Source organism: Propithecus coquereli, unplaced genomic scaffold, assembly GCF_000956105.1.
Source record: "Propithecus coquereli isolate 6110/MARCELLA unplaced genomic scaffold, Pcoq_1.0 Scaffold2343, whole genome shotgun sequence".
Taxonomy (NCBI): Eukaryota; Metazoa; Chordata; class Mammalia; order Primates; family Indriidae; genus Propithecus; species Propithecus coquereli.
The window spans coordinates 81,161-102,621 of NW_012147890.1; the positions used below are offsets into that span (position 1 = coordinate 81,161).

At 36.6% G+C, this 21,461-nt stretch overlaps 1 protein-coding gene across 1 annotated transcript in view; it reads right to left on the bottom strand.

Annotated features, from left to right (window-relative positions):
* Positions 1–21,461, bottom strand: part of DICER1 (dicer 1, ribonuclease type III) — a 74,566-nt gene that overhangs the window by 44,650 nt on the left and 8,455 nt on the right. Inside the window, exons 2-6 of the mRNA XM_012645507.1 lie at positions 12,448–12,513; positions 11,407–11,507; positions 2,414–2,602; positions 1,620–1,782; positions 578–708 (exon numbers count right to left, since the gene is read on the bottom strand). Of these exons, the coding sequence (XP_012500961.1) occupies positions 578–708; positions 1,620–1,782; positions 2,414–2,557 (438 nt within the window). The 5' untranslated portion in view covers positions 2,558–2,602; positions 11,407–11,507; positions 12,448–12,513. The remainder of the gene's footprint in view (positions 1–577; positions 709–1,619; positions 1,783–2,413; positions 2,603–11,406; positions 11,508–12,447; positions 12,514–21,461) is intronic.

Sequence of the window (21,461 nt, forward strand, 5' to 3'; positions counted from 1 at the left end):
AGACTAAATGTTCTTTTCCTAGTTTATCATTGTGTGGACATTTAAATGCTTTATTAATGAACTCAACCCAGTATGTGAGACATACTAGTAGACTGTGGGCTATTTAAGGTTAGTTAGAAAGTATCTCTTCTTAAACACTTTATATCCCCCAACGCCAACACACAAAAAGCCCTCAACATCTGCTGGCTACGTGGAAATGTGAGTTAGTCTCCATCAAAGACCCAAAGACCTCAACCAAGAAATTTCTCCAGTTTCAAGACATTTAACTCAAGAGCAAATTTTATGAAATTTACTGCAAGTTGGTCATATGAATTTGTGTTTTTCAAGCAAGTAGATCACACTGAAAACTGTTTCTTTTCTACAAAGTAACAGCGATAAAAATTAGTAAGTTTATTTGATTTTAAGATGAGAATTTTTAGTGAAATAGAGTGCCTAAGGGCTAGTTTCTAGGCTGATAGAGCACAAGAAAAGTAGAGTTTTCAACCCTAACTCTGATAACCAAGGTTATAGGTCATCTTACAAACCATGTCAAGGACTTGTAGGGATTTATAAAGTGAAATTTCTCTACAAGTCTTACCTGATGCTTAGTAAACTCTTGGTTCCATCTCTCTTTTGTCCAAGATGCATTTACTTCTAGGTTTGAGTATTCCCCAACCTTGAGATCTGAATGAGTTCTGACAGCTGATACTTGTTGAGCAACCTGGTTTGCTGATTACAAATATAACACTCCATGTAAATAAAAGAAATCTTACCTAGTTGGCTCTCTGGACTACTAATGATTAACAGTTATGAAAATCATTATTATATATTAGACCTAACCACAAATTTTTTAAGTAGCTAGTTTAAAATCAGAGTTCCAAAGTTATCCTCCAAAATATACTTATTAGACTCGTCAACTCATTTTTTTTGTCACTGATTTCAGAGAACTTTATACCACCTCCTTTCTTCTTTACAGTTGGCTTCCTCTAACCTAAGACTATACCTTTCAGGCTAGAATGGTAACCACTCCAGATCCACCCTCCTGCTTGATGCAATAAAACCAGATCGTTTCACCAAGAAATAAGACAGTCTAATACATATTTAATACACGTAGCTATGCTGAGGCAATCTAAAAATAAGGAGAGGAGTGACATGGAGATATTAGGACCTTCTTAGCTTAGGTTCACATTTTATATTTTTTATTTTGATATATAATCCCAAACATACAAAAATCAGTATTTTAACGTCTTACTGAATATCTAACTTTTAATAAGCATATATAACTTTCTTTCTATAACACGTATAGCAAAATCACAAATCAAAAGTTACCTATCCATAATTAAGCACCTTTTGACATACTTTGTGAAGCTAAAACATCAAGAACAAAAATAACAGCAACAACTTAGATTATGTCCCAAAAGTAATCCATTCAAAAGAAATTCAAATTTAGAACATTTAAGAGAAATACTATAAAGAAATAGGACAAAATTATATTTCTGCTAGCAGAGCTTCAACGAGTATAGTATTTGTCAAACTCTCTTCACTTTCAATCATTTAACTTAACACCCACAGAAAAATCTGCTTAAACATAAAATCCCATCAAATTTCTTCCACAATTTGATAAAATAACTTTTTATTACCAGAGTTGACCAAGAACACCGTCCTTTTTCCATTTCTGTTGAAGTCTCCCCTGATCTGATAGGACAGCTCTTTAGTGAGTAGTACTGCAATAAATGTCTTCCCTGAGCCAGTGTTTAAACAGACGATGGTATTATGATCCAGAGCTGCTTCAAGCAGTTCAACCTGGAAATATGGTGGAAAAAAAAGATTATACACTTCTTACCTAAGCACAAAATTTAGAAAACTGGATTTTGTTTTAAATCAAGGAATTTCATTGTTTTCTAAAACCTTCCTTTAATAAATTTATCACAAAAACATACTTTCTACAAGAATATACTTTATACAAGACTATTACCAGAGGAATAAAATGTCTGTTATATATGGCTACGCTGCATAAAAATATGTTCAAATGGAATTTATAATTTCCTTAAAAATTATTTTTACACACAGAGACTACTGCTCTGGAATAATATGAAGAACGAAGAGTACGAGTGGTTCTACCAGTTCATGGGTTGAACATTTTCAAACTAATCTAGATTCCTACCCAGCTCATTGGGACAAACACACCCAAGTGGATATTAAGGAACAGTAAAGTTTTCAGAGGGGGAAAAAAGTAAGGAACTTCACAAATGAAACTATCAAATCCAATTACTCAGCAGATGTTAGAAAAGAAAAGGACTATTAAGAATAAAAGTGTTTTGAATGAGAAAATTACTCAGAAGAGGGAGGCTTGAAAGGGTAAATGAGTTTTATATAAGTTTAATGTATTCCATTTTAGTGAAGAATGCTCCAGTATTAGTGTTCGCATTAGTACCTGATATTTTCTTGGCGTGTAAATGTTATCATGAATTGCTTCTTGTTGCCATGGCAGTCCAAAGAAAGGACCCATTGGTGAGGAAGCAGGGGTCATGAGCTGCAGGCCTGCCATGCTGAGGGGTTGCAAAGCAGGGCTTTTCATTCATCCAGTGTTTCTTTCATTGCATTTTTGTTCTAGCACAGCTTACTACAAAAGGGAAAAAGAATACCATTACACAACCATGCAGGGTTAAAAACAAAAGAAAGCACAGAAACAAGAGAAACATCAGAATATCATTCCTATGAGCCTTTTTAAACTCTTCCTATAATTGTTTAAGCTTTTTCTTGATATAAGAGGATCGTTTTAAAAGTCAAGCATTTTATACCTGACCCAGCAATTCTATACCTAGAAACTTGCTTAAAAGAAAGAGTCAGAAAGCTGCAGAATGATAAGTACATAAATATTTGTTGCTGCATTATTACTTAAAAATAAGAAATAACTTTAAAACCTATTTGTAAAAAACTAGCTAAATTATGGTATAGCTCTATAATACTTTGAATCCATTAAGATTACAATACATATCTATATTTACTGATACAGAACAATGTCCATAATGCACACTTTAAAAGAAAGTACGTATAGTATGCCTTGTTAAATATATATGTATATATATAAAATAAATAAATTTTAAACATTCTTTGTTATATGACGTTATTATTGATAAAATGATGACAGAATGTATGGAAGGCAATTAGTACTATGCCTACAACATAGAAAAGATTCAAATGTCTGCCAAAATTGTCATTTTATCAAAAAACCATGAACACAGAAGGTCTTTTTTCTCAACTGACAACCTATCACAACTGCACAGCTGACCAACTATTTAAACACGTATCTTTAAAATTATACATATCTTAGATAAATTAAAACAAAGCACATCGCTCTATGAAATGAAAATTTTTTTCATGGTATCTGAGCACTTTTCTGTATTTCACATAGTTTTCCCCACACACAAATTTGATTAGGTAAAATGACAAAAATTGAATTCCTAACCTGTGAACAGAGGGTTAGGATTTCTAATCTCTTTGTAAAAGTCTATCACCAGCTTTCCTGACTATCAGCAGAATTTACTTGCCCCCAATAGGGAATTTTCTCCCTTGTACTGCTTTGGAGTATTCATTGCTTTTACTCTATGAAACCAGAAGATACAATACAATTCTTTGTTACTTGACAACCAAACCTTTTGAATCTCCTGACATGTTAAATTTATAACCACAGTACAACACATAAGTTGTTGCATCTAATTCAACAAAAAATCTTAAGTGTAGAGTCTCTTCTATGCAGAAGCACAATACTGAACTCTAATTTCAGAAACGAACTCAGTTGACAAGAATTCAACATCCAGTTACCACAAAGTGCTATCTCAAGTCATTTGCGCAAGGGCACACCACCGCAGGAGCTAAGGACCTCAGCAAGACAGCAAGTCTGTGGACCAGGGGGAACAATCGCTCTCATACTCCTCAGAGGAAGGTGGCAAGCAAAGTTTATGAGAAACTATCAAGCCATTATTTTGCCTGGATCAAAGAGAACTATGCTCTTCATGAGAAATAATTTGATCATTCTCTACTGAAACAAAGCCCCAATAATAGCCATTCCTTTTACCCCATACCTAGTAGCCACTTTTCCAAATTCCTCAGGCCCCCAGGACTTGCAGGCCCATCAGGCGAACTTTTTTCTCAACACAATGGCCAAGAATACCATGTGGAAGTCTGTTTTGCCTAATTTCCTTAGATCAACAGGCTACTCTGAAGGCCTTAGGCTAAGATCTGCAGGCTCTTGCACTGACCTTCTCCCGCTGGCAACCACTCTCATGATACTTCTATAATTCTCCTTCCTGGCTACAGACTGCTGACTGTCTAGGACTATTCACCCTGCAGCCTGACCTCTCACTTTTCACCCAACCCAAACACTAATCAAAGCCTGACCCCTCCCTTTTCATCCAGACTTAACAAAGACATGGTGGAAGGCATCAGGAAACAAACATAAGTCCTGCTGGTGGACAGAAACAGAAAACAAAGGAGAAAAGAGGGCAGTGATATATTAATAAATAGCCAACACATCTCCCCCTACCTTGACAACCAAACCTTTTGAATCTCCTGACATGTTAAATTTATAACCACAGTACAAGCAGGTACATCCAGGAATTGGCAGCACCCCTCCCTAAGATCATCATCATTTCTTCTCATATGGATAACATTAATAACAGTAACTCCAGAAAAATAATCTAAAAAACAAATGAGGAATGTCCTATTTTTTAAAGGGGGGGAATATATTCTTCAACAATTCAATGTCATAAAATACAAAGAAAAACTATGAAAATGTTCCAGATTAAGGAAAATTATAAAGAGACATGACAATTAAATATAATACTTGATCTCAGACTAGATCCTGTACTGGAGGAAAACAAAGCTATAAAGAACATTTTTTAAAATTGAGATTGGCTATACTAAAGGTGTACAGTGTGATGTTTTGATATACATATACATCTTGAACCATTATGGTCAAGCTAATTAATATATCCATCTCTTTACACAGGTACCATTTTTTGGTGTGGTGGGAACACTTACGATCTACTCTCTTAGCAAATTCAAGTATATAACACAGTTTTATTAACTACAGACCTCATGCTGTACACTGGATCTCTAGAACTTATTCATCCTACATAACTGAAACTTGGCACCCTTTGACCAACATCTCCCCATTTTCCTGCTTCTCCCCCGCCTTGTAGCCAGCATTCTACTCTCTGCTTGTAAGAATTCTACTTGGTTAGATTCCATATATAAGTGACGTTATGCAGAGCTTATCTTCCTGTGCCTGGCTTATTTCCCTTAGCATAATATCATCCAGGTTTATCCATCTTATCACAAATGGCAGGATTTCCATCATTTTTTAGGGCTGAAAAATATTCCTCTGTGTGTGTATTACAATTTATCAATTTCTCTATTGATGGACAGATGGATTTACGTTGTTTCAATATTTTGTCTACTGTGAATAATGCTGCAATGAACATGCAAGTGCACGCATCTCTTAAGAGATACTAATCTCACTTATAAAGAACATTAGTCCATTTTCAAAACTCTAGATAATAGCAATGCTAAAGTTTTCTGAAGTTCATAACTGCACTATGACTATATAAGAGAATATCATTATTCTTAGGAAATATACACTAAAGTATTTAGGGGTAAAGGTCCATGATGTATGCAACTTAAATGGTCCAGAAAAAAAATCCACAGAGAAAGAGAGCGAGCAAGCGCACACGTGCTGACAAAGCAAGTGGGGCGAATGTTTATAAAGCACATACTCTTCGTCCTATTCTCATTCTTGCAACACAAACCTTTTTCTTCCTTTCCTACTTAAATATGAATAAACATTTCATCCTTTATGTATCCAAAGACACAACAGCTGACTCTGTGGCTAACTCTCAAACATCCACTCTCCACCTCTTCCATGGGTAACAGCTGTGTCCAACTCGGCTTGGTCTCAGCCAAATGGTAGCTCACTACAGTCATCGAGGATTCCGTTTCTTATTTTCTGCCGTGTGCCAGTCATCCAGATCTACATCCATGGGTGCACAGCTCTCCTTTGGCCAGAGGAACTGGTTCATGCTAATTCAACAGTAAAAAGTTTAGGGCTTTCATTTGATGGTTGAGAGAAGAAATGCTTTCTTTCCCTCAGAACATGCTCAAGAAATTATCAGCGCCATTTGCTGCTGAAATTACCCTACAACCATGAAAAGACCTAGCCTTAGGATGAAACTAGTGCTACATATGGGATGGCAAAAATAAAGAAACTGTGTCCTTGACGACATCAATGATCCACTGGATCAACCAACCTCAAAGCCCAGCCTAACAACAGACTTTCCGATTACCTGAGCCAACAAATTCCTTCACTGTCCAAGCTAGCTTTAGTTAAATTTTCTGCAATTCATGAATAAAATAAAATAAAATGATACTCTAAATCACTATTATCTCTTTCTGAAAAAGGTCTAGGTAGAAAAAAAGAAAAAAGTGAACAGAAAAGAAAGGGGAAAAAGAAGGAAACGAAAGGAAAAAGGAGAAAATAAAAGAAAGAAAAAAGGAAAGGAAAAGTCAGGGACCAAACAGAAAAAGACCTTCAGACCAGAAACATGGAGATAATGAAGTGTTGCAACCAGATCACGACAAAGCTTTGTAGGAGAAAAGTCAAGAGTTCAGCATCATTTACACTCCAAAAAACCAGGGGTGAGCTCTATCTAGAAGCTTCTAAACATCTGAAACTTAGAAATTTTCTCTTTATTTGTCCTTATGAGTATTTTTTTCACTTTTTGCTATCAGGAAATCCTTTCTAAAACTGCAAAGATGCTTATTTGGGAAACAATCAAAGTGAGGGAAAATCTGGGCAGTGTCCCCTCTGTACAAGATAGTAAGAGCACAAGGGAAATCTGGCAGGCCAGGGAAGCTGGCCCAAGACTAACAAAACAGACCCAAATTCTATTTGGAAAATAAGGCCCTGGCCAGGCATTGGTGCCTCATGTCTATAATCCCAGCACTTTGGGAGGCTAAGGTGGGAGGATCCCTTAAACCCAGGAGTTTGAGGACCAGCCTGGACAACATGGTGACATTCCATTTCTACAAAAAATTTAAAAAACAGCCAGGCCTGGTGGTGCATGCCTGGAGTCCCAGCTATTCAGGAGGCTGAGGCAGGAGGATTGGCTGAACCTGGGAGTTCAAGGTTGCAGTGAGCTGTGATCACGCCACTGCAGTCCAGCCTGGGCCACAGAGAGGATCCTGTCTCTGAAAAAATTTTAAAAAGAAAGAAAAGAAAAGAAGCCCTAGACTTCCACTGTTCTTCATGCCCAGTGTCACCTCAAGACACCAACTTCATCTAGGTGTGACAATCCTATTCTTACAAACCAGCAGATAAAGAGCTAGGGAAAGGAGGAGTCACAAATTCACTCATTGCCCGGGCTATGTTCCTGGCATCTCAAAAAAGAGATAATTTTTTTCTTACAAAACATGTCTTGTAACTTTCCCTATTACACCCTAAAACTTGCACAGAGTTTGGGAAAAAAAATGATAGGTGGTTGGCTTCTAAGTATCAATTTGAGAATGAAAGTGAAGAAAACATTAAACATTGAAATGAAAGGTATATATTTATCAGCATTTAGGCTCTAAATAAAGGGAAAATAGATACATTCATTGTAAAAAGAACTGTCAAAAATAAGAGAATACAGAAGTTAAATGCTTAACTGTCAAAAGATAAGGATTCTATCAGATTTTGCAAAAAAAAAATGTTTAAGAAAATAATACAAACTATCAGAAGGGAATTGATAAAGAAGAAATTTGATACTACTCAAAGCAAACTATAGATTCAATGCAATCCCTATCAAAATATCAATGACACAGAGTATTAAAAAAGAAAATCCTAAAACTTGTCTGGAACCACAAAAGACCCTAAATAGCCAAAGCAATCCTGAGCAAAAAGAACAAAGTTGGGAGAATCACATTATGAATTCAGAATACACTACCAAAGCTGCAGTAACCAAAACAGTGTTGTGCTGGCATAAAAACACAAATACAGACAATGGAGCAGAATACAGAACCCAGAAATTAATCCAGGTATCTACAGCCAACTGGTTTTCAGCAAAAGCACCAAGAATATACACTGGGGAAAAGACAATGTATTAAATATATGGTGCTGGGAAAATTAGATTTCCATACATGGAAGAATAAAATTAGGCCCCTAATCCTCACCCTGTACAAAAATCAATTCAAACTGGATCAAAGACCTAAATGTAAGATCCAAAACTATAAAACTACTAGAAGAAAACACTGGGAATCTGCTCCATGACACTGGTCTGGTGATCTGGGCAAAGACTTTTTGAGTAAGCATAGGCAACGGAAGCAAATACAGACAAATGGGAATATATCAAGCTAAAAAGCTTCTGAACAGCGAAAGAAATAATCAACAGAGTGAACAGCCAACCTACAGAGTGGGAGAAAATATTTGCAAACTATTGCTCTGAGAGGAGATTAATATCCAAATATACAAGGAACTCAAACAAATCAGCAAAAAAACAAACACTGAGTAAAATATGGGCAAATGATTTGAGCAGACATTTCTCAAAAAAATACATACAAATGGCCAACAGATATGTGAAAAAATGCTCAACATCACTAATCATCAGGGAAACACAAATCAAAACCACAATGTGATACTATCTCACCCCAATTAGGATGGCTATTATCAAAAAGACAGAAAATAATAAATGCTAGTGAGGATGCAGAGAAAACGGAAATTTTATACACTGTTGGTGGGAATATAAACTAGTACAGCCACTATGGAGAACAGTATGGAGGTTCCTCAAAAATCTACCACATAATAAAACCACCATATGACCCAGCAATCCCACTACTGGGTGTTTATCCAAAGAAAAGGAAATCAGTATACTGAGGGGACAGCTGCACCCCTACATTTACTGCAACATTATTCACATAGCCAAGATATGGAATCAACCTAGGTGTCCAACAGATGAATGGATAAAGAAAATGTGATATATCTACACAGTGGAATATTATTTAGCCACAAAAATGAACAAAATCCTGTCATTCACAGCAACATGGAAGAAACTGGAGGACATTATATTAAGTGAAATAAGTCAGGCACAGAAAGTTTAACACTGCATGTTCTCGCCCACGTGGAAGCTAAAATAAAGTTGATTTCATAGAAGCAAAAAGTAGAAGAAAGGATACTGGAAGCTAGGAAGAGTAGGGGGAAGAGGAGAATAGGGAGAACTTTGCTAAAAGTTTGCTAGATAGGAGGAATAAGTTCTGGTGTTCTACAGCAGCAGTCCCCATGCCTTTTTGGCACCAGGACCAGTTAGTTGCATGGAAGACAATTTTTCCACGGATGAGGGGTGGGGCACTTGCTCACCTGCCCCTCACCTCCTGCTGTGCAGCCCGGTTCCTAACAGGCCACCAACTGGTACCCATGCACAGCCCGGGGATTGGGAACCGCAGTTCTATAGCACTGCAGGATGGCTATAGTTAACAACAGTTTCAAGCAGCTAGAAGGAGGTATTGACTGTTTCCAACACAAAGAAATGATAAATGTTTGAGATGATGGATTGTATGTATCACAACATCACTATGTACCCCATAAATATGTACAATTATGTGTCAATTTAAAAACTTTTTTAAAAAAGAAATTCAATATTAAATAGGAAATTAATCAAATCACATCTCTCTGTGATATCTGGTCCCAAATGCTGCTCTGAACATTACTGTCCCCTACTCAAGATGGCCTGACCTCAGTCACCTCTATTCTTTCACTTGGCTCATTCATAGGAATGCTATCCTATCACTGCCTCACCACCATTCACCAGCAATTTCCACAAGTGAAGAGAAATCTTTGCTGGCTGAATGCCTATGGCATATTATACATCCTCCCTAACTGGCCACCTAAAAGTGTTTAATGCTGCATTTTCAACCTATGTGCTAAACCCATATGACCTCAACAGTTATACTATGGAGGCTTGGGGTATATTGCCTAATATTCATAAAATAAAGTATACAATTTTTTGTATACTTTTAATTTTTATTTAGATAATTTTTAAACAATTTCTATTTAGATAATTTCTCTTAATTCTACCTCCATTCTCACTTAAATATGACCACTTAAACTATTAATTGGATTTCTCGAGTATAGGGACTGTATGTCTACACTTACTTGTATTACCCACTGTACCAAACCATACCCAGGACACGGTAAACAAACAATGCACTCACCCGACAAAAACCTCAAACAGCTTCCGTCTGTCTTTCACAATTTATATCATATCACATATATTCACACAGACACACATATATACACCTTATTCTCTGACTGGAGCACATGCTCCGTAAGAACAAGATGTGTGTCTCATTCTTTTCATCTCTTAAATTTCCAGCTACAGTGACCTATATATATGAAATACATTTAAATTAACAATTTGATAAACTGAATCTGAAATTCATTAATGTCCGCACAATAATGTACAGAACAGAATCATGGATAGGTCAAGATGCATTTTTATTTGGTTTGGAAACACACATCAACCCCACTCCTACCAGCTCTGACAAGAGGGAGGATTTACAAGGAAATAAAGGACACCAATTTAACCCTCCCAATAATATTTTCCATAAGGTTATAATATATAAATTAATTTTCGTTCATTTAGTAGACAGTGGCTTGCCCCAGTAACATACTTTCTATTTAGGGAAAGCAAATCCAAGAGGTAATCTAATAATGTGAAAACAGAAAAACCTATAATTTTGCCAATTTTAACTTTCTTTGGCATGTTTAAGTAGATTTTTTTTAACTTGGCCTTAATGAAAAGCTCTGAATCCCTGCTGGTAAGTAAAAGTTCAATAGTTTCATAGATGCTTATAGTTAACTGCTTTGGCAGAGCCAAAAGAATAACTCCATTTGACTGTTTTTTAACTACAGATTTTACATTTCTCATCAAACAATTTACACACATAAAATGAGTTAGGTTGTTTCATAGCTTCCACAAATTATTCACTTAGAAATACAGCCATGAAGTGAATAACGACATTTTGGTCAACAATGGACTACATATACAACAGAGGTCCCACAAGATTATAACACTATATTTTTAGTGTACCTTTTCTGTTTAGATATGAGTAGATACACGAATGTCACCATGTTACAACTGCCTGCAGTATTCAGTATAGTAACATGCTATACATGTTTGTCATCTAGGAGCAATAGGCCATACCATATAGCCTAGGTGTATGTAAGTACACTCTATGATGTCTGCACAATGAAATCACCTAGGGATGCCTTTCTCAGAATGTATCCTCAGGATGTATACCCGATGTTAAGTGACACATGACTGTAATTCAGTAATAGACAAGAAAAAAAGAATAAACTCTCTTCCTCTTTCTACATATGATAAATCACAGATTTACCGTTTTAATATTTGAGATCTCTGTGTTGCTGTTGTCTGAACTGCATTTTGACATTGTGACAGCAGTTTATTGGAAAATCACAGCATGCCCAAGCTTCTGCTCTAAAAATAAATGCAAAAATAGCCAACTTTAAGATTCCTGTAAACTGAATATAAACACATCTACAAGAGAGCCCTGTTGATATGAAGAGTTGAATAAAAGCCCATTATTTTGTATTAAATTTTAAACAAAAGACATTTGGGTTATTTTAGGATACCAATCTTATCCTAAAACAAAGAACAAGAGAATGAGCTATAACAACAGCATGCTTAATTCCCAGAGATCTGGGGAAATAAAAAGCTATGGAAAATTTCAAAATGGATTACTTTGTTTGATTTCCTTGTATTCAAAGTAAATAAATTCTAACGACAGTGCCTTATAGAAAAATGAAAAAAAAAAATCACACGTTATTTCCTAAATTCACATAGACAAAAGAAATAAAGAAGGTCACCAGAAGAGGTATTTGGCTGAGAAATCTAAATAACCTAGTAATAAGGCTCTAATACATGTACACAATCCATCAGCAATTCCAATTTCCCAAAATGGAATTAAAAACACAAACTCAAAGCAGTTAAACCTATACTATAAACTTTTATAGAATTCATTTGTGAATCTAAGAATTCAAGAACACAGTTAACAATATTAATGTTGGGGAAAAATTTTAATTTGGGATGGCTCTCTAAAAGAGATTATAAACCAAAAACTAAGAAACCATAAAGCATAGATATGAAAAGATTGATTTAATCAAAAGGATGATTTTGTTAGATTTGACACCAGGTTTAGTCTGTGCACATTAGCTTGCGGTAATGCATCTACTAGCATAAGCTCAGGAAGAACAAACCATTAGTGGTCTCCTTTCACTTACTATGAATACTTCTAGTCATTTAAGAGACATTCACATGGAGGTTACACTTTCTCATTTCGTACACAAATTTGTTTTGCTAAGAAGTTAATAAAGCTGAAGGGGCAACCTTAACACTACTTTAGTATGTACATATTTACCTCAAAATGCTGATTCTAAGTTCTTTCAGAGTTTCCAAGTCTGTATTAATTCATACCCTAGGTAACCTAAAAGCAATCAGAGAGAATATTTTAGAAGAGATAACTCATTTTTAAAAACCAACTTTAAGAAATTTGCTGCTTGACAAAATTTTCATATTCAACTTATCAGAATAAGATCCCTCACAAAATAATGTATTTATCTATTGGGAGACAAGAAGAAAATGAAGGCTGGGTATGATGGCTCATGTCTGTAATCCTAGCACTCTGGGAGGCCGAGGCAGGAGAACTTCTTGAGCTCAGTAGTTTGAGACAAGCCTGAGCAAGAGCGAGACCCCGTTTCTACTAAAAAATAGAAAAATTAGCTGGGTGTCGTGGTACACGCCTATAGTCGCAGCTACTCAGGAGGCTGAGGCAGGAGGATCGCTTGAGCCCAGGACTTTGAGGTTGCAGTGAGCTACAATGATGCCACTGCACTCTACCCAGGGCGACAGAGTAAGACTTTGTCTCAAAAAAAAAAAAGAAAGAAAGGAAGGAAGAAGAAAATACATGGTCTAAAAGAGCTGCCTTTTAAAATGAGTATATTATGTTCCTATACAACTAAAAAAAAAAAAACTTATTAGTACAATCTGATTAGATATAAGGGAGAACTCTTGGCATTAAATTACATTTTCCCCTGGTAAAATATGACTTTAAAAAAACAAACCCTAAAGTAAATCAGTATCATGTGTTACATGAGGATATCTTCCTATCTCCCAATATGTCAGAGTCTGTGTTTTCTCAGGGTACCTCAGATTTCATTTGATTTTTAATTCCATTCTATACTGCTACCTAAACAAGAAACACCACACACACCATCACACTCTAGATTGTTCCTGATTCAGATTCACCTTTTCTGGTAACAACAAAAATAATAAATTGATAATTATTTAAAATTCAATGAACTATTACAAAATTATTGCTAAGTTATCCAAATTATTTCCCTAGACAATTCTGTATATACATTAGAAAGGTAATATGCCAAGTACAATGGCATCTTTTATGCTGACAACACAAAGCCAATAAGTCATTTTCTAATTTTAATTGATGACCATAACTTAAATTACAAATCTGTGAAATCCTGTTTCATAGGCACCTTTAAGATAACTCTTTAAGATAACTCTGAAACAGACATGCCACATATCAGACACTCAGTCAAGTTTGGGTACAAACCAGCAAACTTAACCTGCGTTAATGTCTAAATGCAGTAGTAAGGCTATATCCTTCCAAAGGCAGTAATGAGAGGCACCTATAGCTTCCTGGTGTGAATTTTCAAAACTGACAACAGAAAACTCCCAATTCATCCATTTTATCATGAGTCACAGATTCCGATACTATTTATTTTACAAGTATCACTGTCCAGATTTCATTCCTACTCTCCAAAGCCCAAAATGCACAATTTCCATACAGTCCCAGGGAAAACAAGAGGAAAAAAAATATAAACATTGTAACATTAAAACACTACCAAAAATACTGGTAAGCTAACAGACAAAACTTAAAAAGATCTGAAGGGCTCTAAGTGCCTAGTAACAAAAGTGCTAGGAGAAATCCAAGGCATTATTTAACTGCAACCAAACCGAAATCACTACAGGCAGCCATGGAACGGACACAAAATAACAAATTCGTATGGGGCATAATTCTCCTTGTTGGAAACGAAGTGAAAAAGACCCACCCCCTTTTCTTTTTTCAGAATTTCTTTCTCCTTCCCTTTCAGTGTACGTACATCTAAGCCTCTAGTCTTATAACTTGGCGATGTTTCCTAAAAAAAACCTGAAAGCCATCACTGAAATGTAATCAAGGGAGATAATACTCAACCTCCCAGTTCCCTAATTTGTCACCTGACTCCAAATTGTAAAACCTACCTCTAGTCATAAAAATAAGATAAAATTAGCAATTTTATCTTGAAAACATGGATGTAATGGATTGTAACCACTTAGCTATAGAAAAGAGTACAATTTCTTTCTGTCTTTGCCAACTCTTTAGTGACTGCCTGTGATATACAAAGCAGTCTGATATAATCCTTGTTCAATTATTAACATAAAACTGTTTTCTTTCTCCACTCTCATGGAGAGAATTTCTGGGTTGACAGATTTTGTTAATTATATTTCCCAAACATTGGCTTTTTTATTTTTTAAACATAACCCATTTCTCGAGTAGTATTCATGCCAAATAGCAAAATTCCATTTCTTGGAATTTAAATACTGGAGAAATCCTAAAATATGCTGTTCAACTACACTGGGGAAAGGAATTTTAAAACTGAAGATGCAGCTAAGTAGGCAAACACTTAGCTACATTAAAAATGAAGCCACATAAAGGATCCAAGTTGTTCGAAAGCAACTCCCACCTACCCCCCTTTTTATAGATTTTAGTTCATGTTTTTAGCTAACTTCGTAAGTCGTAAGTCGAACTGATGCTCTCGCCTCAATACTGTTACTATACAGTCCCTCCCTCCTCATGAATACCCTCCTATGTAGGAGGCACTGAGTAAGGCAACTGGCATACAGAAAGAAGTCTCTCTCTCTCTCTTTTTTTTAAGTCTTTTTTTTTTTTTTTAGAGACAGGGTCTCGCTCTGTCACCCAGGCTGGAGTGCAGTGGCGTCATCACAGCTCACTGCAGCCTCAAACTCCTGGGCTCAAGCAATCCTCCCGCCTCAGCCTCTTGAGTAGCTAGGACTACAGGCACGTGCCACCGTGCTCAGCTAAATTTTGTGTGAGTGTGTGTATGTCTGTTACGATTATCCAGGGTTTTATTTTCATTCTGTTCATTTTTATTATTAATAATTTCAGAGTATTATGAGGGTACAAACACTTTCGTTACACAAATTATCTTTGTACCACCCGAGTCAGAGCTACAAGTGTGCCCATCCCCCAGATGGCAAACACCACACCCATTAGGTGTGAGTTTACCTATCCCTTCCTCCCTGCTCCCATCTGCCTGACACCGGAAGAATGTTACTTCCATATTTGATGCCCAGCTAAATTCTATTATTTTGTATAGTGATGAGGTCTCACTATATTCCCCAGCCTGGTCTCGAACTTCTGACCTCATGCAATCCTCCCTCCTCAGATCTTAAAGTTAGTAGAGAGAAAATAAAGTGTTCAGAACATAGAAAATGCTCAGTAAGTGGTAGTTTTTAAAAACCACACTACCACCTCTACCTAGAACCACTATTTACAAATAATTCTTAAATTCTTGAAATTTTAAGAAACCCCCCTTCAATAAAACCTAAATGCTTTATTAATCATAAGATTTAGCAAAGAAAATGCATTCTCATATAAACTTAAAGTATACAAGATTTTATATAGTATTTTTGGCCAGATTAACTTGAAAAACCACAAACTCCTGAAGGCGATCAGGACATGCCATCTCCCCATGTACCACTTTCGTATACTGATTATTTTGAGCTGAAGGCAATTAAGAATCAACAGATTCGGTTAAAATTCTCTGCTCTCCCATCTTCTACCTAAAAGTAAGGCATAAATCCTCCCCGCTTCTATCTCAGGAGGAGAACAACTCTTACCACAGCAGACAGAGGTGGCACCAAGACTTTCTGCATAAAAAACCTTACTAAATAACCCTTACCTACCATTAGCTTCCTCTATGGTAACTACTGCCTAGTCCCCTTCCCACAATTCTTCTGCCCTAGAAACCCAAACCCCCTTTTTCTTTTGTCATTTCATTACCTATCACCCTTTGATAGGATGATACATGAGCCTCTGATCTAAGTGTTTCTTTGGGGTTTTACTTCTTTTCTTTGAAGCCCTCCTCCACTGCTGAGCCCTCCCACATGAAAATATTAACATCAATACAATTTGTAAGCCTTTTCTCCTGTTAATCTGTCTTTTATCGGTTTAATTCACAAACCTCAGGGATAGAACCCACAAGGGTAGAGAAAAAGTTTTCCTCCCCTACATACCAAACAACTTAGTAATTATGAATTTACGTTAAGATGAAAATCAAACAACTTAAATCACAAAATATGGTATATAACGTGAAATAAAATTATTACTACCTTCGTATTCATTCACTAGTTCTCTTTAAAAGCAAAATAACAACTACTATGTACTACTTACAGGCTAGACAGACATCACTGAAAACATTTCACTAAGCTGTTTCTTAGGCAATGAAATGTTTCAAAGATGGACAAGAAATCATAACAATCAAGTGGATGCATTGAAAATATAAAATAGGAGAGAAAATAAAAAGATAGAAAATATCCATAGTATATAAAATAAATATTTCAAGGATTTATCAACTTTTAGCGAACAGAGATTACGAAAAGACTAAGGTCAAACAAACCAAAAATCGAGACTAAAAAGAAGAGAAAAGGGATAATAATTTCAAAAATTTAAACACTGATAACTTTAGACAGTTAAAAGAAAAATAAAACACAAGAGAAATATTTACATTTTTACTTTTAATTGTCATATCTGTCATTATTAATTTAAAAATCCCTGCACATTAATTTAGCTTACAATAATACCACACACAAAAAACTTCATACAGTTTTTTACCATTACCATTTATAATAGCAAAGAAATGCCCCCTCCGCACGTCTACCAATGAATGAGGGGATGGTTTGGTAAACCATGGTTCATTTTACATGATGCAATTCAATTCAGCCATTTAAAACAACAGCACTTTATAATGAACAAAAATGCTTTGTTATGGCATTAAAGGAAAAAAGCAGAACATTTTTATTTATAAGACCATGATTATGTCTTAGTTAAAAACTAAGCAAAGAATAAGGAAGAACGGAAGAGTGAGGAAGGAGGAAGGAAGGGAGAAAGAAAATTCACCCAAAAATTGATGATGGGATTACTACAATGAGTAATTTCTTTTTCCCTTAAACGTTTCTGCCTTTTAAAATTCCCTGTAACTTGAACATGTATTCCTTTGAGAACTGGAAAACTTTCGCACTGAGGATAATTTGTATTAAGACACAAATTAAGTAATAAAAACCTCCTCCCCTCTAAGCCACTAAATGTGGTAAAATTTACCCCGGTATCTGAGTGAAAAAAAAAAAAAACAAACAAACAATTTTTCCTCTGCTCTCATACAACACAGAAGACTTCTGTGACCAAACGTGGGAATTTCTCCACACCAACAGCAAGCAATCAATTTTGCAGCAGACATCAGCCGGTAGGTATCTTCTAATTCAATTCCAATACTACCTGCCTAGAAGTAGCATCAGATCCCACAGATTGTGGGCTCAGTTCCCAAGACTGTCCCCCATTTCAATGCCATTACAAGCCCCAGATTATTTTGCCTGTGCTTCTAAATTGAGTTTCCCATAATCCTCTCCTCCTGTTCCATTAATTTCCTAAAGCAGCTCACAGAACTCAGGGAAACATTTACTTATGTTTACCAGTTTATTATAAAGGACATTACAAAGGATAGAGATGAAGAGATGCATAGGGCAAGGTATGGGGGAGGGGTGTGGAGCTTCCATGCCTGTGTCCATGCCCTTTCTGGGCAAGCCATCCTGCAAGAACATCCACATGTTCAGCTACCTGGAACTCTCAGACTTTGACCTTTTGGGTTTTTATAGAGGCTTCATTACATAGGAATAATTGATTATGCCATTGACCCTGGTGATTCAACTTAACCTTCAGCCCCTCACCTCCCCCCAGAGGATGGGGGTCATGGAAACTTTCCAATCCTGCCTTGGTCTTTCCAATGATCATCCCCCTCCTGAAGCTACCTGATAGCTGCCAGCCATCAGTCACCATTAGCATACAAAAAGATACCACTTTGGAGATTGTAAGGGCTTTAGGAGTTGTATGCCCAGAAAAGGGGTAGAAAACCATCACAGTATCTATAATTTAAACCACAAATTCATCAGTCTTCATTTCATGCACTACGCTATGAACCAAACAAATTTCTGGGTTTCTCTAAATCTGTAACATAAATGTATTATGTTTAGATTTCAATATAATCATGCCTAAAATAAGATTTGTCCAACATTAAAGTTGAATACAAATCAAATACCATTTTACCAAATTCCACCCACCAAAATCTCCACATAAAAAGTATCTCTAAATTGCCAGCCAATGGTCCACTTACTTGGAGTACTTCTCAGAAAGAAGACATTCCAGCCAGGCGCGGTGGCTCACGCCTGTAATCCTAGCTCCCTGGGAGGCCGAGGCAGGCGGATTGTTTGAGCTCAGGAGTTTGAAACCAGCCTGAGCAAGAGCGAGACCCCGTCTCTACTAAAATTAGAAAGAAATTAATTGGACAACTAAAAATATATAGAAAAAATTAGCCGGGCATGGTGGCGCATGTCTGTAGTCCCAGCTACTCGGGAGGCTGAGGCAGGAGGATCGCTTGAGCCCAGGAGTTTGAGGTTGCTGTGAGCTAGGATGATGCCACGGCACTCTAGCCCAGGCAACACAGTGAGACTCTGTCTCAAAAAAAAAAAAAAAAAAAAAAAGAAAGAAGACATTCCAACACGTCAAAATAACACAGATACCCAGCCATCCCCTTCAAGTTGCCCATAATGACATTTTATTTCAAGAGACATAAATACTTAATATACCGCTAGCTTTCAAGGTTAGTTTTAAAGTTAATATTTGATTCCAAGTTTCTGTACTGTATGCTTTTTGAGACAGGGTCTCACTGTGCTACCCAGGTTGGAGTGCAGTGGCTATTCACAGGTGCCGTCATAGGGCAATGCAGCCTGGAACTCCTGGGCTCAAGCAACCCTGCCGCCTCAGCCTCCTGAGTAGCTGGGACTACAGGCATGTATTAATGCTTTACTCTTAGCACTGTGCAACATGTGCTAAAATTTTATTCAATTCATGACTATCTTCTGCCTATCTTTTACACCAAGTAAGAACATCCATGAGGAAAAAGGAGCCACAGTTTTCTATACATCAAGCTATTTTAAGACAATATAACATGAATACTTAAACACCAAAGAGAGGTCAATCCACAAACAAAATGAACCTAAGAGATTGCTGAGTAAGATGGATGTTTAATAAATGTTGAGACAGGAAACCAAACATATTAAAAGTTCCAGGCAGGGGGTAAAGCACCACATCAGAGCTTCTGTGCAACAATTCATGTTATCTGCCTTCCCTACACACCAAACCAAGTGTGTACCAACAGATGTGCTTCTGCTCCTGGCCCCCACCTCTCACACACACCCCACCCCTAAGCTTTCCCTAAAAGCCCCCACCATTTGGCTTCCCTTTCATGGGACACACATGGGCTGTTTACACCACCCAAATCAGGACTTAGTTATATTACTGCCCCATGTTAGCTGTTATTGCCATTTCCTTCAAAAGACCTTTGAAAGAAAAGATAACTTCAAACTTCACTTACATTCATATTCATATTATACATCGTAGTTTGTGATTTAATTCGTTTTTCATCTTACTGTAAATTCATAATGACTAGGTAGTTTGGAATGTAGGGGAAGAAATATTCATAACTACATTTTCATCAATTAATTCTAAGTTGAGAATAAGCCTTATTGATCTAACCTTAAATTAACATCTATTGAGTCAAAAACAGCTTTTTGTAGGTCAAATAGAAAACTCAAGTTAGATTCTTTCAGTCATTTCTGAGTTTTTTTGTTTGTCTGTTTTTTGAAAGACAGGGTCTTGCTCTGTTGCCCAGGTTAGGCTCCAACTCCTGGCCTCAAGTGATCCTCCAGCCTCAGCCTCCCAAAAAGCTGGGGTTACAGGCATGTATCACAGCATCCAGTTCTTCAAGTTAGATACTTTCTATAGGAGGCTGAGGTGGGACGATGGCTTGAGGCCAGGAGTTCAAGACCACCCTGAGCAACATAATGAGACCCTCATCTCTATAAAAAAAAAAAAAATTAATAAAATATGTTAAACAACTCAAATTATTTTAAAAACTTAACGACCCCATCCTTGGCACCCTAAGCTCCAAAGAAGTGTGGGCTAACTAGAAACTGTCAGAGCTAGAGGCATCAGTTTGTACAAAGATGACTCTGCTATCGTCCAACTACACCCATCCTAGTCCTTCTCAGATGACTGCCAATCACTACAAAATTCTCTTCTACATTAATGCAAACTAATCCAACTCTAACCTTGAAAATGTTTCAGAAACAATTTAAAGTTCTTAAAAGTCACAGATGCAGGCTGGTCTGAAGGTAGTGAGTTATCTCACTTGATTGTTCACAGTCAGTTACAGATTGAACTCCTTGTTCTACTACTTTCCCCCCTTCTCACTACTGCACTTGATTAGTCTAAAAAAGAAAAAAAAGAAAAAAGTTACAGGTTTAACTGGGAAAACCCAAAGACTCAGATAGTATTTCTCAACTTTAATTTTTCATTTTAGAAATTGTATTTTGTTAGGTTTAAAATTCAGGTAAAACTCTATTCAATGTCAACTAATAAATGTAGAAGGAATGACAGAAAAGTCACTATTTTTAACCACCACATTAGTAACTGAAGCAAGAATCATTAATGGATGCTAAAATCACTGGGTGAAGATTACAGAAGAATATTTATGTAGTCTAAAAGTATATCTGCACAGATACTGACTAATTGTAAATGAAAATTAGTATTTTTACACAGTCGAAAAACCTAAAAACCCAACAGATACCAACTTAACCCAAACAACAAAGTTAAGATCCTCAACATTAGCGCAAGCAGGAGAGCTAGAGCCTGCAACCCCAGGATCTCTGGAGCCCAGGAGTCAGAGAACAGTAGGTCAACATAGGGAGACCCTGTCTCTAAAAAAACGAAAAACATTAGCCAAGCCTGATGGTGTGTGCCTGTAGTCCCAGCTACTTTGGAAGGCTGAGGTGGGAGGATTGCTTGAGCCTCGGAATTTCAGGTTGCAGTGAGCTATGATCACGCACCACTGTACTCCAGCCTGGGTGACAGAGAGAGACTCTCTTTAAAAAACAATCAATATTGGGACAAACTGATAAGTACCACATGTAGTTTTCCTGCTAAAAGTGTAAAACCTGAATCCAATCATAGTATACATAAAAACC